This window comes from Motacilla alba, chromosome 9 (assembly GCF_015832195.1).
Source record: "Motacilla alba alba isolate MOTALB_02 chromosome 9, Motacilla_alba_V1.0_pri, whole genome shotgun sequence".
Taxonomy (NCBI): domain Eukaryota; kingdom Metazoa; phylum Chordata; class Aves; order Passeriformes; family Motacillidae; genus Motacilla; species Motacilla alba.
The window spans coordinates 6340918-6358630 of NC_052024.1; the positions used below are offsets into that span (position 1 = coordinate 6340918).

Here is a 17713-nt window from a genome sequence, read left to right on the forward strand (position 1 = left end):
GCAGCTCTGCATGTATAATATTACCTGCTAATTGTGAATGAAAGCCACTTAAAGGCTTCATGTTATTAGATTACAGTTTATGTCTGTTCAGAGGGCGGACTTCTGACTTTCAAAGCACTAAACAGCTGACAAAATAGGGTTTATTTCCCACCTTGTTGGTGGGGTTGATGTGATCTCCTTGCACTCCTGCGTGCTGATGGCAGGTTGGTGGCTGGTTGTGGCTGTCACCTCAGGAAAATGGGGTTCCAGTTTATGAGCCAGTTCCATTTTTCCTTAAAATATACAGGAAAACCCTAACTGTAAGGTTGCACTGGCACCTTGATCAAGTATTGACGTTACTTGAAAAAAACTTTGGAGAAGTGTTCCAGTTTGGAGGAGGGGTGGGAAGCACCAGGTAGCTGCCTTGGCCAAGCAGTGCTGTTAACTTGCCATTATCACAAGATTGCCTCAGTTTCCTGCTTTGGCTTGAGGCTGTCTGTGTGCTCTCTGCCCCTATAAAATCTGTACTGTGGAGATTTCTTGATGAATAACCTTTGATCTGTAGAAAACCTCGACTCACAAAACCAGCTGTTCAGAAAGGGGCTTTACCCTTGTCAAATCACATCAGGGAGGAAATACTAGATATAGGTTATTTTTGTCATTTGCCATCCTTGATTAATAAGGAAGCAGCATCTAAATAACGACCAAAACCAACATTTCTGTTATTAATACTGAATTTTAAGACCCAGAAAAGTATTCTAGATAATAAAGATGTGATAAGTTACCATTTTGGCTAAGCAAAAGGCATGAAGTTTGTGACCTGATCATTCATTCCCGTCTCTGAATTCCTCATCCTTTTTCTTGCTCCACCCTGACTTTCGCCTCCTGTGATGCGAGTGCTGCCTTGTCCACTCCAACTTGCCTTTCCAGTTAGTGCAGCTTCTCCTGCACACGAGCCAGGTGTGGTGTGCAGTCGCTGTCAGAGGCTCCTCTCAGGTTGGTCTCCATGCTCTCCCCTTTTGGCTGCCACTTTGAGAGCCAGCAGAAGCAGCACAGGGTTTCCCCTCCCTTTGTTTCATCTGCTCTGATGTGGTTTTAGTGTTTTCCTGTGGTGCACTTGCTGTCTTAAATTTCCTGAGCCTTTTCCCTGTTCTTTGCCCTCCTCCTCCCAGATCGTTGCCCATTTCCAGGGTGTCTCTTGTCCAGCATTTTTCTCTCAGCCTTGCCTGTTAATTCTTTTTCGTGTGTGTTTTATTTCTGAGTAATGTTGTCTATTCAGTTCACCTGTCACACCTATTCAGATGACCTGCACGTCTGTTTTATTCTGTTTTGGACATGTATTCAGTACAATTTCATTCACTTACAGGTGTGTTTTCAGTTCAAAATTCATACAGTCAGAACTTCTAGGGATGGAGTAACTTACCTGAATGCAATACAGAAGAGTTCACAAAACGAAGTGCAGTGGCCAAAATGAGGGCTAGGGAAAGCCATTCAGCAGCTCACTGGGATGAGACTAGCATTCTTGTAGGTGCTAAACTGCTAAGAAGTCTAGTAGAGAAACATGATACAGCATGCTCACTTGTTTTAGGAAGATAATGCAGAGGCTGAAGAGTGGGGCCGAGGGGGTCCAGAACCAGTGAACAGCTCGATCCTAACTGGGGTTTAGTGCTTTGTCCTTGTGTCTGATGCTTTTCAGCTGTGTTTTGGTTGTTTAACCCTGAGTGCCAACCTTTTTGGTATTACTGATACTAGACTAGCTTTGATGGTAGGAGTTAAAGATCCCAGGTTCCCTGGTGATGCACATGGATTGATCTGAAAACTCTCCACCCCACGGCAGCCCCAGCAGAAGGAGAACAGGCATTGCAGGAAGTGGAGGGACAGCCATCCAATTGAGGCTCCTAGGACTTGTGTTAGAGGCTTGTTTCTGCCTAAGTGTGCATGGTGTTTTACTTGAATTGCCCCACAGTATTTTCTCTTGTGGCTGCTGCATGTTGTCTTCGGGTACCTCACCTTATATTTCAATATGCAGGATGGTGAACGGATATAGCTTGAATGTTCTCATGAGCTGGCAGCTGCTTCAATAAGGCAACTCAGATCAGACCAAAATCATCTCAGACTAGACCTAGACCTGTGAGAATATCTGGGTATTTTTGTATTAGCTTTTAGTGCAGGTAGTAGAGGTAATGCCATTTAATTGTCTAGAATTATTGTGAAGATAAAACCATTACAATTTATATTTAAATTACTTTGTGTATGGGATAAAGAAGATACAGCATGTTGTTAAAATACATGAGCTGAACATTAGTTGGTGGGTTTAGACTGCAGGGAGTTTTATAAGCATTTGTAATCTTATGCCCAGAGTGTTTGGTAAAATCTGCTCAAGCAATTTTAGCATATTTTGTTTTACCATGTTTTGTCATTTTCTTGCTTTGAGAGTTTTGGTTTATTTTCTTTAATATTATTACTTCTGTGGAGTAGATACAAGGGAAAAAAAAGCTTCTTTGTTTATTTTTGTCATGTTTTTTTTCAGTAACTAATGTCCTTTCCACCTCTGCCTCCCTGGATTTTGTCTTTCTTTTTCATCACCTTTTTGTGGAAAGTATAGACAAACTCATGAAGTTTCTTGTTTAGTCCCTGGATCTGCTAAGGGCTGTGGTTCTGATACAGCTGAGTTCCCTCCCTGACACTATGGGTTCTTGAAGTCTAATCAGTTGGTGTCTGAAGATGATGCTTCAAATTCTTCTTTTTCTTGGGCTTTACCTACAGTGTGTTTGGTTTTTAAGAAACCAAACCATCTTCCTCTGCAGATTTGGATTTGGCTGCTGCTGGAAGGAAAGAGGAGCTTTATTTATTGTGTGAAAAGACAGTTTTCCAGAACTGCCTGGGCTGGACTTGGTTCTGTTAGGGAAAAGTTCATAGCCTTACCTTAGTCTTGTTTTTTCCCTCCTGTATGGCTTCATGTGCTCTTATCCATACACTCTGGATATGTAGGAACTTGACTTGAGCTTTCCTAGTGTCTGCAGGAGCTACCTTGGCTGATAGCAATGAAATCAGCTTAAGTCTGGAGTTATGCATTTCTTTTCCTTAACAAAACCAAGAATGAAAGAAATACTTGCCTGCAGAATTTTTGAGTATGTAGTAGCATTGGGTGTACTCAATCTTTGGAAGGCTTTTTTTTCAAGAATGAGCAGTGGAAAATTCTTGAATACTCTGCCACTCAGCTGGCAAATCTGTCTTGCTGTAATTCTAGTGGGGTTTTTATCCTCTGGTAATTGTCAGGAAGCAGCAATTCTGTTAATTAAGCATTACTGTTCTTGGAGAAGAGGATTATGCATCAAGTTCTCCGTGTTTGTACAAATTGTTTCCTCAGACACCCTAATCCAGTGTCCTGTTTGAGCTGTTAAAAGAGGGATTTAGGGAAGAAATCTTGATGCAATTGCTTCTATATTACTAAATCATTCTGTGTTGGAAAGCTGAAATGGATTCCTTAAAAAAAAATAAACTTCAGTGTAGTCAGTTTTTTCACTTCTTTGCATGACCAGGTGTGCTTTTGTATTTTGAATTAATCTGTGAAGAGCTGTATCAATCCAGCTGTTTTCATAATAAATATTTTTATTTTTCAGGTTCACACTTTTTAAAAAAGAGGAATAGAACAGGAAAAAATGGCAGCAGAAACTCAGACACTTAACTTTGGGCCTGAATGGTAAGTTTTGTCTGTTCTGTCAGACTCCAGCACTTGTTTAAAAGGATTTTTTTTCCCTTTGGAGCAGAATTGATTATGGGACTGAATGGGATATAATAGATTAGTTTTGTACTGTATCACTTCAGTCCCTGGCCTGAGATCTAAAGCAATGTTATAAAATTAGTCTTCATTTTGTGAATTGGCATTGTATATGAATTGAGTTAGGTTTTTTGTTATGTTACTATTTACCTTGCTGCCAAGCATTTGAAGGAGGAATAATGTTTATGATCTCAGAGGTATGCACAGAATAATTGAAGATGTGCTTGTTCAGTCTTTCTATGTGATGCATAATAATAAGGAAGTTCTTAAACTCTCCTCACTGTGCTTAAATCTATAGCTAAGCAAGCTTTTTCTTTTCCCAGTTTTAAAAAAACCTAATCCCTCTATGAGATATGGCAAAAGTGTGAGTTTTGTGTCAGTGTGCAGCACATCTGTATTGACATGTGTCAGGAAAGAGAGCTGTTGTGTTCAAGGGAATCTATTCTGTCATGTAACTTTGTCAGCTCTTAGTTTTACGGCTCATCTGACGTGCCTTGTCCTGGCTTTTGTGACAGAGCAATTACACAGCTGTGATTATTCAGTATTTGTTCCAATTCCTTGTTAGAGTATTGGTGACTTCCGTTACAAACAGGAATTGTGAATGGTGTGGTTTCTGGAGAGTGACTGGTGTCCAAGCGTGTGAACGGGAGTGCAGAGTGGTTATGGGAAATACAGTGGCTGCGTAGCATGTGATGGAACTGCTACTTGGGTACATTCACTTCTGCTGACACGTTTCTATACACAATATACAGGAATTCCGAGGATTCAGTGAAGAAGTAAGACACGATTTGCAGCCTGTGAAACAATGAGAGCTCAGTCTATTTTGTTAGAATGAAAGAAGGTTAAATAATGAATGTATCAATATCTATAAATATACCCACCAGGCAGATATCTTGTGCTGGAGAGCTCTTCAGTGTAAGAGACAGACATGATTACATTCTTGATGGATGGAAGCCAAAGTTATATTAAAAAAAGAGAAGGGGGAAGACAATTCTAAAAAAAGCATCTATTTCAAGGGTAACTTAATTGCTGTGTCACAGTGAGGGGACTGTCATGGTGAGTCTCCAGTTAGTTTAAAAACCAGATTAGATTATGTATGGGAACATATATTATACTTCAGTGAATTAGTGTATTTTTACAGGAATAAAGGAACAAAAGATTTGTAATTTTTCTTTTGGGTTGTGGTATAGTCACGTCTGTCACATAAGCTGCTGTATCACTTAACAGTGAAACTCTGGGGCACGTTTGATCTGATTGGTATTGCGCATTGCACTGAGCCATCAAATCCTTGAAATAATTCTGCAGGCACCATTTGTTTGGAAGTGGCATGCAGAGAAACTGCCACGGGGTGGCACCAAACTAAAAAAATAAGATCAGCTTTTGACTTGCGAATGATTTTTTTCTTTTCTGTTTAAAGGACAATAAAACAAATCAAAGCATGTTTCAATAATTAGGTGAAAAGTAGTCTCTGAGTCACTGTTTTAATTTAGAGCTGCTTCCCTTCCAAGGATTTTTTGATTGCTGAGAAGAGCTTTTACTGCTCTACTTGTCTAAGTTGCTCATCAAAGAGAATGTAACAAAATCAGCAGGGTTTTGTTTCTTTACACACATATCTTTTTGTAAAACTTTCCTCAAACCTAAAAATACCAAGTATTTGGGTAGCTGAGGAAGTGGCTGTGTAGAATGAGACTAATTCACCTGCAGAGTGGGCACAATGTACAACAGTAAGATGCTACCTGCAAGAAGTCAAGTAACTTACCTGTGTGGGATGAGAACAAACGTAACAGCATATTTATCTGTTACCATAAATTAGATTTTCAGATTGCTGCTTCCAGTGTCTCTGAAGTAGTGTCACTATATTTTGTACATATCTTTTTTTTTTAATTTTATTTTTTCTTTTATTGATACTCCAAGTTAGATGTTATATGTACATTCAAAAAATAAAAGCCCTTAATTTTAACTTGTGTAAAAGGGATTTGTGGTAAGGAAGGATTCCAGAGACACAAGAAACTTCTTTATAAAATTTACTGTGCTGTTCTGTTAAACTTGATGAAACATCTGAATAAACTCTTTCCTTAGCTTAATATTTGCTGCACTCTCTAGCATGGTAAGAATTTCATGGCAAAAGGAAGCTGTTGTCAATAAGATGTCCCACTGATTTGTGTGCAGCCTGTGTGAATAGCTTAGGCAAGGCTTTAGGGGCATATAGCTGGCTTGCTGTATAGTCAGCATAAGAGTTTTCCTGGGGCAAGTTGAATTCCTTGATGTGCTCATGCGAATTATTTTACTTTTTGCTCTCCTGGCTGTGGGTGAAACAAGGGAGGTTCTTCCACTCTTCCTATTGAAGCACTGAGAGTTTTGAAGTTAAACTGTTCATGTCTTTACTTTCAGTATTGTATTTATTTTGTGTCAAATCTGTAAACGTGCAGAGGGATGGTAGCACAGGTGCAGAAATTCTCAATTCAGTTTTCATTGCTTTCCTGCTTTCTTTTAGGCTGCGAGCTTTGTCTAGTGGCGGGAGTGTGACATCCCCTCCTCTGTCTCCGGCTTTGCCGAAGTACAAACTAGCAGACTATCGCTATGGGAGAGAAGAAATGTTGGCACTTTTTCTAAAGGATAATAAGGTGAGCACAAAGAGGAAGGTGGCCTTGTGTGTGTATTCCTAATGACAGTCTTGTGATTAGGAAGAGTTGTTTGTATTTTGTGATTATGGATGAAGAAATCACATACCCCTTGCAATCCCAGACTGAAGAGGGCTGATTGTGGGGATTTTCATATATGCACTTGTTTGATTGCACTTTTACCAGATTCAATATGTTTTTGGGGTTTTTGTTTGTTTCTATTTTTGTTTGTGTGTGTGTGTGTGTTTTTTTTTTGTTTTATTTTGTTTTTGTTTTTTCTTCCATTTTAGGGGTAACTTCCTGTACCCCAGAGAACAAAAAACCTAATTGCCATATTCAGTCTCACTGCCACAGATGACTGAGGGTTAAAGTCGCCTTGCAGCTGTGCAGATTTGCTTGCCTCAGTAGGATTTTATTTAATGTAGTGCATAATAGTTACTTGATTCAGCTACAAAGTCGGGCAATAAATCATATGAACAGATCATCTGGAAAAAGCGAGAGGTCTCTATCTCATCTGAAGTCAGTTCACTTTAGCAGGTGACTGACCCAATGAGAGCAGTCGTCAGGTAGCTCCCTTCTCTGGGAATCAGGACACACAAACAATGACATGTAATGCGTAGGAGCAGTTTGGAAAATCAAGAACTTCCTTCTGGTTTCACTTCAACCAAAGGTTCTCAGTGGTGTAAAAGATGATACAAAATTTCAGACATCTTTCAGGCAAATGTTCTCAACTGCAAAATGTTTTAATCGTTGGGTTTTTCTTTAGATGGTGGCAGTGGTTGGTTTATTGTTGCAGCAGACTTGGAGGTCTGAATGCCCCTGAGAGCTTACCCTTGGGGGAGGGAGGGACTGCAAGAAATGATGTCAAGATTATGCTGTGAGCCTGGAATGGAGATGTGCACACACAGCTTCAAGTTCCTATCCTGTCTTGGCTGTGCTGACATTCTTGTACAGTACTGGGAGCCCTGCATTGCTTAAATAATGGATTTAAGGGTATTGAATGTCAAAGATTTTTCTAACCTGTTAAGTGTGGTATAGCTTAAAGTCATGCTTTAACATGCCAAATTGTCCTGTTCTACTTCAGGAAACTGTGATTCAGATCTTGATGTTATGCTTGAATAGGTCAGCCAGTCAGAAGTCACTGTTTTTTGCAGTTTGTGTTTGTTATGTCAGATGATGCTGAGAACTCTGCTCTTGGGGCTGATTCAGAACAACCCTCAAATATCCTGTGTTACAGGAAGTTCTCTGATTGTTGTGAGTGATCTAAAATAATATTGTCTTACGTGTTTGCCAGAAGGGCATTATGATTAGAGTATGTCTTTCTTTTGCTATCCACATGTTTCCAGGGTGTTGAGTGATTCTAGTTGTGAAGACTGAAAGGACTCTTTGACAGTGGTTCAAGTCAGCTAGTGGATGTCAGCAATGTTTTTAAGCTGTTGTATCTCTAATTAAAAGAGAGACTGACTGAAAGCAGGAAGACTTCTGCTAGCATATATCTGAATGAAGAAATGTCTTTAGTGTTATGAACTAAATACTTTAGATGCAGTCGTCCATTGGAATAAATAGAGCTCACTTGGCTGTATGTGGTTGGAGATTCTTGTCCACATTCTCAAGGTCACAAGTATTAATGGAGCATCTGATTCAAAATTAATGTTAAAATTTATTTTAGTTTATATCATTAGTGTTCTCTAGTTAATCTTTACATATGGTTTCATCGTACTTGTTTTTTTGTGTGGGTTTTTTTGTTGGTTTGGGTTTGCTGTGGTGGTTTGGATTTTTTTTTTTTACTCTCCTGGTTGGTAATAAATTTGAGTTGCTTACTTCAAATCAAATACAACCTCTGTGCTGTAGGTGGCAGTTTTGTTAATTAAAAATCTGGCTATAAAAATATGTTGAAGTTAAAAGCAATAGAAGAAATGTCACTTGATTCAGATTTCAGCTGCAGTGGTGTGTAAGTTTGAGTTCTGATGTCTGTGGCCTTGTCAGTGGGTGATGCTTTGAATGCCTTGTTTATAAGAACTTTTTTTCTGAGGGTTGTAAATTTGCAGCAGTTATACCCACCCCCAGTAAGAGTTGCTGGAAATACTGGGTAGATGGAGACAGAGTTGAAGAATAAAAATTTTTTGTGATTTACTGTTGATGTATGGCATCATTCCTGAAGTGGAAGTACTTGCATATAGTAGAATGCTCTTTTTGTTTCATACAGATACCTTCAGACCTTCTGGATAAGGAATTTTTGCCTATTTTACAAGAGGAGCCCCTGCCACCACTGGCACTTGTACCTTTTACAGAAGAAGAACAGGTTTGTATCTTTTTTTTTTTTAATCTTTAGATTGTTATTAGTGTAAAGACATAATAAAGAGTATGCTTCCATTAAGAAAACAACGAAATTTGAAATTAGGACGTCTCAGAGTGTACTAGTCTGAAAGCAAACCAGCAGGAGATTCCAAATCTGAAGTAGAGCAATAGTACAGTAACTCTCACTTAAACTGACAGTGTTACCTATTTTTTAAGTATGCATCATTTTCACATCAGTGGCATTTTCTACAGTTTTTTACCACCTTCTCTTTGGTAACCAGAGAGTCACAAAAGTGGCTAAGTTCTGTAGCCTCAGTTTTGTGTTCTTTAGAGAAATCCTGAATTTTTTTGACTGTTAACATTCATTAGGATGCAGTACTGTTAACTGCTCTGTATATAAGCAGTTGCTTGTTTATCTCCTCCTTTGATGTCTATAGGTATATAACCACATAGAGATGGATCAGAGTGAGAACAGGTCCGTAAGGATTCCATTTCAGGGATGACTGATCCGGGTAGTTTGAAATCTCTTGCTTTAAATTTGATTCCTAATGGAGAAAACCGCCCATCTTGTCTGGATAAGTGCCTCTGACTTTTGACTCTGAACTTCTGGAACTGATTTCCTCTTTCTGGCTTGTCAGAACTTTAGATTTTGCAGTTTCTCTCTGATTTGTCATGTTTCTTAGCACTTTTCTTACTTCCTAATACTGTGGTTTGGGTTTTTGTTTATTTCGTAATAGGAAGCTGAGTATTTTTACTGGCTTGAGTGATTTGATTTTTGCAGGGGGAGGTAGTGTTACCATTAGTTTCTTAAGATATCAGAGCATCTTTCTTCCTTTGCCTGCCCCGGGCTGTTGTGTTCTTGAATTTTTCATTTCATTTTGTGCCTGGGTATTTTGGCATATTCTCTTCATCTCTTCCAGACTTCCTTCCTCTTCAGAGTTAGGCCATATTTCTTGTGTCTGTAGGATGCTGTCATTTCACACAAGATACTAATGGTTTAGTTTTTAATCAGCAGTTGGATTTGAGTTCATGTGGATACACTCTAAGCACTTCATGTCATAGTTATTCTTAAAAGGCAACTGAGATTGAGACTGTGCTTTTGTGGGAAGTCTTATCTTAGCTCCTGTTCTTGAGTAGGAAGAGAAGGGATTCAGGAGCAAGCCCCAGAAATGGTCAGCCAGACGTACAGTAGCACACCTAAATGTTGAACCTTTGTGTAAATGTCTTTGGGGATATTCTTTTCTGATGCATAGTGGAGTCCTTCAGGGAGGACTTACAGGTCTCTTACAGTTTAAGGGGATGCTGACCTCTGGTGTTTGTCAGGATACTCTCTGCAAGGAATAAGGTGAAGGCTATGGTATTGAACGTGTGCAGAGAGCAGATGAGATGATAAGTGCTGCTGAGCTTCAGGGATAGATGTGATCCTCTGCTGCAGTGCCCAGTGTTTCACCACTCTTGAAAACTCCTGAGGAGTTGGTGTATACTGAGTCAATTCCCTTTCTAAGAAAGCTTTTCCTTTAGTGCTTTTTGGGGACCCAGAGGATGTGAACAATCTGGTTTTTCATGCCCTTTTTTTCCTGTCTTCATGATTGATTCGAGGTACCAAGGGAATGGCATTTTTTAGGTTAGAAATTCTTGTGTTTGTTCCCCATGGCATAGCATTGTTTAGCATTAAGAACATCTTCAGCAGTGATCTTGAGGTGAATATTAATGGATTTACTGCTAGCTGTGGTGCAGGAGAGTTGTTACAATTAAGATGGACAAAGGAGAGTTTCAAAGATCTTTTTACACCCTCTTTGAATACTTAGGATAGAATTGTTGTCCCAGAACTTGAGGGGCAGGGCTTTGTGGGAAGAACTTGTCCAAAGCCGATTTAGAGATGTATTATTTAGGAATGTATGACAGATCATGTCAGCTCTCTTAATTTGAACTTAAATGTGTTTAGTTTTGTAGTATTTAATCGGATACTTAAGGCTACAGTGTTCCCTGTAACAGGACATGGACATGCTTTGGATGGAATTGCTGGTTCTTTTTATGTAAAATGTTACTTTTCTGAAGATAAAGTTGTTCAGCTAACCTAGAGTTCAACTGATTCACTTACCGTAATGAAATACAATGTATTTATAATCACTGATTTGTCTAAGATGTGTTTAATGTCATGAAATACAATGTATTTATAATCACTGATTTGTCTAAGATGTGTTTAATGTCATGAAATACAATGTATTTATAATCACTGATTTGTCTGAGATGTGTTTCCACGGTAGTGTCTGTTGAAGCAGAGGTTTCTGCAGATGGCTTTAACAGAGCTTTCCACCAAGGAGCACTAGCAGTGTGCAGCAAATGTTCCTTTGCCTTTCCCACTGCTCCCGTTTTTCCTATTTGCATTAGGGGAGAACTTCGGCGTCTTAATCTTACCTGCTTGCATAGTAAGGGAGGCTCAAACTCTTGCTGAATATAATGGAGATGCTTTTGTGTCCTTCTTGGTTATTTTCCTGACATCTGTTTCCTAAGACATCTTTGTTTGCTGCTAAAGCTCTTTTGTGGCAGCTTTGCTCTTCAGTCTGCATTGTCAGCTTTGGTCATTGAAGGAGTACACTGATCAATAGTAGGGTAATTTTTGCTTTTTTGACTTTGCTTTTTACTTCTTACTGTGATCTTACCATGTGGAGGGTTACCACTATGCCTTCACTGCAGCAGGCTCTACAGAGGGGAGGGAGAAGTTGCTCAGAGTTCAGGCAGACAAGTCAATTTAAAAATGAATTGGAAAAGAAAATAAGATCATTATTTTGTTCTTACAGGAAGAATAAAGCATAAAAAAGGAGGAATCTCCTATACAAGACAATTTTTCTGATGAATAACTTAAATATGTTTTTTTAGTGAAATGTTTCAGTGCTTCACAAAAAAGCAGAAGTATCAACACCCGGAAAGGTGGTGGTTTGCTCAGAGGCAGATGGAGGTGGTTTTCCTTTTGACTTGCAGTTGAAATGGTTGCTTTGAACTTTAGGAGCTAGCTTAGAAAACAGATTTGCTGGAGGCTGACCTTGCTTTTTTGCCATGCATGACTGCATTTTTTCATTCCCCTCAAGTCTAATTAGTTACCAATTCTCTCTTGAAGGAAGATCTACTTTTGTAGGGAGCACATATCAAGCAGTTTTTGAAATGTTTCTGTAATGTATTAAATCTCCTGTTGGCTTTGATGTTAGTGATTTAGATTTAAATAGTATATAATCACTTGTCTCATTGTTCTCTGAAGACCTTCAAAGTCATAGTAATTCAGATGAGTTGATGCAAGCACCTTGCTGGCTCTGAGTTCCTTTCCAGAAGCCTGATACAACAGCTGTTTTGAGTCCTTTGCATTCTAATTATTCAAAACTTGCATTCAGAAAGTGTATGTCAGTTTACTTGTTCATGTTTCTGGACATGCTTCCGAATTCTTTGGCCCAGTTTTCCAAGTATTTGTGCTCAGAGAATAGGGTCAGAGTTGGTTATATTTATCCATTTTTTTTAATAGCTTTCTCTTTTAGCAATTGTTTCATATTAGGCTGAAGTTGAATTTACTGGTGTTTATTTTCTTATGAAAATGAGTATCTCTTAAGTTTCAGAAGCCCTAAGTACCTTTAGTTTTTCCTAAAATGTTACTCTTGTGATATTTAGAGAATAAAAGGCTTATTTTCACAAAGGACATCAGTAAGTGTAATTTTATTCAAGTTCTCTTGCTCTTTAAATGTTCCTGCTTTGCTTAAGAAGTAAGTTTAGAATTGGTATTAATTATTGGTGTCAGGTATAGGCAGATGCCAGTCTCTTTTTGCAGCAGAATGTGTGTTTAACACTGCTGATATTCTAATGGCTTCTGTGCTGGCATCACCTGAAAAAGGAGTAGCTGTTCAAATGCTTACTTCAGAGCATAGAAATCTCAGTTAAGTAACTTGGAAATGGTAATATTGACCAAGACCCTTTTATAGACTGCTTCAGCTGCTCATGTGTGCATGGAATCCTTTTCCTTTCTAGTATTAATTGTAGAGAATTTGTAATGAAAACAAAACCAAATTTAAGATAATGATGCTTGCTTTTTCTTTTTGTTTTGTTCTGTTTTTATGGTTTATTTGTGTATTTGATTGTGGTTTCTCTGTGAAATTTTTCCAGTCAAATCTGACCATGCCTCTTTCTTCTTGGCAGAGAAATTTCTCGATGTCTGTAAACAGTGCTGCTGTCCTGCGGTTGACGGGACGTGGAGGAGGAACAGTGGTAGGGGCTCCTCGAGGTCGAAGTTCCTCTAGAGGTCGAGGTGAGCTGCCTGTGGGATGTGCTGCAATGGATCCAGGTGATCCAGGTCAAAGCTGCTCAGAGATACTAAGTGGAGCTTGACTAGAGCCATGTGTTCTCATGCCCGGTTTCTTTTTGCTTAAAGCTTTGAAACCTTTCCATCAAGGCGGTGCTGGAGAATTAAATTGTGTTTAGTGATGATTCTGCACATTTTAGCACACAACTGGTATCTCTGTTATATGCCTTTGCCAGGTTGGTGGGTGGAAACCAAAAGGGAAAGGTAATTTTGGGGTGGAATATGAAATTCTTTGGTTGAGAATTGTTAGAAATAACTTCAGTAAAAGCATAAAACCAATTTATAGGGTGAGGGTAGGAAAAATCTATGAATATGCTTAAAACATCATGGTTGTAGTCGGTTGGGTTCAGTGTTCTGAAAAGCCATCTTCATTTGTTAACATCCTGAGTGTAAACAGTTAATGGAAAGATATAATTGAATTTGGGAGGCATTTGAGACTTTCCAGTTCTGGTGCATCACTGTAGTAGTCTCATCCGGGATCACCTGAAACATTTGCAAATGAATGGAGAAAATGTCCTGAGGCCATATTGCTAAAGTTAAACCAGATTGTTAAACCCACAATTTATTTTAGCAATTCCTTTTCAATGTGTGCACTTCTGTGAACTCTTTTTGGGGGACTTCATATATAAATAGGATGAGTTGCATTTAGAATACTAGGAAGCTAGTAACTTGGAAATACTGAGTAAATAATCTTGTAACCCCTGTCTTTGCAGGTGCTTAGGTGAGATTTCTCTTAGAGCCCTTTTTAATTTAATTTTACATGGCCTTAATGGGTGGTATTTTCAATAAGATCTTCAGAAAGTACTTTATATATAATTAGATGCTTGACCAGAATTTTGCATTGACTTAATGAGATTTCTTTTCTCATTCCTTAATCCTGCTTTCTTTTTAGTTAACATCTCTCAGATATTTGTAGATTGTTTTCTGTCGTCTTGTGGTTGCTTCCCAGCTAAGATAGGAATTTAAAGCTTTATGAGACTATCACTAGGTTTTCCTGTTGCTTCCCCTTCATTTGCCATTGTAGTTGCACAAATGCTCAGGGTTTCATTTTAAAAAAAGTGTGCCTATATATATGATATGTGTACTAATTTGGGAGTTGTTGCTTTTTTGTTTTATTTTAATGTGTGTGTTTCTATCACCTATGTTTCACTTTTGCTAGGAATACGTATATTGGCTGGTTTTTGTAAATGCATCAAGACATAATTCTGCAAATTAAATTATTGCTGCTTAAAATTTGATTATTTGAGATCATACACCCACTAGTGTGCTCTGTAGTTTCAATATCAAGATACTTTGAGCATTTGTAATTTGGCAAATCCTTTATTTTCTTTCATTTGTCAAATTTCTCTGTTTTCTTGCTGCACTATTAACAATGTCATCCTTATGCAGTGAGCAGTGGATTGTTTTTTAATTGCTCCCACTAGTGTCAATGAGGTTGTAAGACTAAATGTGGCAAAATATGGCTTCTAATCCAGTAATTCTATTATTGAATTTACTCATATGCATGACTATTTTGTTTGGCAGTAAAGTTTGATTCCTTACATTTTAGTGGACAGAACTTAAAATGTATGCAGTATTAAGACTGTTTGAAAGCTGCTGCATGCATTCCTGGTTTCCTATAGTTCATTTTTAAGATTTGTAGAGAAATACTAGCAAGAACTTTGTTGCAAAATTAATCGTTTTCACTTTCTTTTTGTTTATCCTAGTTTGATCTTTTCACGGGTTGGAATTGTTATACGGTGTGCTTGTTAGGCTGCTCTGACCAAGCTGTAAAGGACATACTTCTGCAGTAAATTTCTTCAGCTGTCTGAGCTTTCCTTCTTTCATTGATCCTGGTTGCTGCTTGTTTCTTCCACTCTTCCCCTCTTCTTCCCATGAGCCATTACTGTTGGGTTCTAGGCATGATGAGTCTTCTCAAAGTTTCTATATCACAGCAAAGGAATTAAGGCTTCTGCCAGGACAAAATGGTACCATCTTCATAATTATACACGTGATGCTGTTGTAGCCAAAGACTTTTTTCCCATAGTTATTTATGAAAATACAATATAGGATTGTTGACGTTTACAAAATCATTGCTTGCAAGCAACAGGGTTTAAATGCAATTTTGTTTTTTCAGGTTACAGTGAAAAGGACTTGAAATTTCTTAGGAGTTTGTTCACTAAATGAGCTGCCTCACTTAACAGTTGGAAAACATTCTTATTGCACTGCAAAATTGCCTGGGTTCAAAAGGTTTTCTGGTGTTTTCCATGAACTTTACACAGTTGTATGCAGCAAAGTTGCTGCCGAGTCAGTGTGGGCTTCAGCTTTACCAAAATGAGATTTCTGTCTTGAAGGGACTTGCACCACAGCAGTTTATAGAGGAATTTGCATGCGTGATCAGATTTGTTAATGAAGTTCCCTGACTGAGGAACAAATCACAGAATTGTGTTCCAGCATTTGAGAGCACGAGAAGCAATCTCTGCTGGATTGGCAAGGGAAAGAAGTGCTGGTAAAGGAGTGTTATGGGTAGAACTCTAAATGGGATTCACTTACCAGGATTTAAAACTACAAGGTAACACTCAGTAAAAATTCTCTGGGTGGTCACCCCACCTTTTACTGAAAATGCTTATGTTGTGATGATGAGAATGTGGTTGCTATGTGGAAGTTGCTTTGAGTTTTGGTTTGTTGGTTTATTTTTTTTTAAAGAAGTTGTCTCTCTGAAGAAAGCAAGTACTTGCACGTGACTCTTTTCTAATTGACTTGTTTTCCTGGTAGCTCCCTGTGGTGTGCAGTTAAGCCCTGTGCTTTGTGCTGGCAGGACTGGAATGTCAACATTCATGAATAAGAGCCTCGGATGAGGAGAGATTTAAATAGTCCCTGGAATGGGCTGTAAGCTTACAGACACTTTGTTTTGTAGCTGTTCTCCCTTTTGGTTAAGGCTGTTATGAAGGGTCCTTTGCTTCCTATTAGAGCTCTTTCCCCACCTACACTCTGTGCCCTTTGTAATCTGTTTTTGCTGCTGTTGGAAAGTGTGTCAATGGTGTGAAAGTGTAATGTTTGCATATCTAAACAGCAGTAGTTGAACTACAATTATTCTGCTTTTCCCAAACAGTATTATGACTCTGATTGTAGATCCTAAACTCCAGTTATGCTGTAATTTCAAGAATTTGCTTCTTGTATTCTGTAAGGCTTTAGGTTTTTTTGTAATGATAATTACAATGACAGTTTGTGCTGCTTATTACACTCCTGCATATGTCTTACATTTTTACTTAAATTCAAACTTGTCTGTTTTTCAGGTTAGAGACTTAGCTGTTATGATTGCAATGTCCAGTGGATTGATGTCCTCATCCTGAGGGTTTTGGGAAATTACTGAAATACAAATGACACATTTGCTCCACTCTGTTATTAAATGGAGGGGTTTCTTGACATTTATTGACTTTGCATTCAGTACTTTGTGCAACATATGCACTTAATCTGCTGCTTGCGTGTCAGGTATTTTTTTTCAGAAGTGGCGTTCTGTTTAAAATAAGCCAAGGAGTGCAGAAGCAGAAGGTCAGGTGGTGTGCTTACAGGTGCAGTTTTATCCTCTCTGCAGGCATTTCTTGTGCATTCTGTGACCAGCAGACCCACCCACAATACTTGCTGAATGACTGACTTTGCACAGCACAGTTTCCCTTGACTGGCTGCTTCTCTTCTGTAGCTTGGTGGGCTCTGTTTGATGCTTCCCACAATGTGGTGTGCTTGGTGTCTGCTGGGGCTTGCCACTGTTGGATGGGCCCATGTTGTTTCCACACCTGGACGGGGTGGCAGCACAGCCAGAGCAAACGAGGCTTCAGTAGCCCTGTCCAGTAGTACGTGGTGTCACTGCAGCTGGCAGCTGAGTACTGTGATCCCACAGGCAGCCTCAACCTGAATGCCTGACATCAATTGTTTGGACATTTTGCAAGGTTATCTTTTAACTCAGACCATTTTGGTGGCTGAGCACAACTGAAATACTGATGGACCACCATATGAGGTGGTAAGGGGGGAGGTTTCTTAGGCTGTGATTTCACATACTATTAAATGGCCATCAGCCGTGCTGCTGGGAAAACAGCTGATTCTCGCTCTTGTGCAGGACACTTGCTTTATTTGCTGGTGAAATGTCCTGTATCACCCAGGCTCTGGCTCTGGTGGTGTGTGACTGTTCCCAGCATGCAGCGTGCAGTCACCCTTGCTCACCGTGCAAGTGGAGCACTGCAGTGCTGCTGCTGCTCACTACACAAGCCTGCTTTGTTTTTGTTGGGAAAGTGTATGTAACTTCCCACCTCTGCTACCTCAGAGACAGGAGATGAGTTAGTGCCTTGGTTCTGTTTTGGCTCTATCAGCTGCTTTTGCTTTATTATCTCTTGTGAGAGGAAGGAAGACAGCTTTCCTGTAGTGAAGAAATAAGGCAAAGATTGTATTGCGTGAGCTGCTGAAACCTTCCTGGCTTTTATTTGTGAAGAATAAAAACTTTGAGTCCTTCTCTGGGATTTTAGGGGACCCATAATGCTTTAACTGGATAAACATCATACTATTTTTGATGTTGTATCACCTCTTCCTGTTTCTTGCCTTTGCAACTTGTTTTACATGTGTGACCATAGTCAGCCTTGTTGTATCAGGCTTGCCATAGCGAAGGTGTTTCGAACAACTCTCCTAGGTCTGATGCTGATTTCTCCTCTCTTACCTCGAGTG

General features: G+C 39.1%; 1 protein-coding gene across 13 annotated transcripts in view; it reads left to right on the forward strand.

Annotated features, from left to right (window-relative positions):
- Positions 1–17713, forward strand: part of GIGYF2 (GRB10 interacting GYF protein 2) — a 74610-nt gene that overhangs the window by 8464 nt on the left and 48433 nt on the right. For all 13 annotated transcript variants that reach the window (XM_038145962.1, XM_038145961.1, XM_038145963.1 and 10 more), the window contains 4 exons: positions 3603–3682; positions 6255–6384; positions 8588–8683; positions 12859–12967. In XM_038145962.1, coding sequence (XP_038001890.1) covers positions 3642–3682; positions 6255–6384; positions 8588–8683; positions 12859–12967 — 376 coding nt within the window. In that variant the 5' untranslated portion in view covers positions 3603–3641. The remainder of the gene's footprint in view (positions 1–3602; positions 3683–6254; positions 6385–8587; positions 8684–12858; positions 12968–17713) is intronic.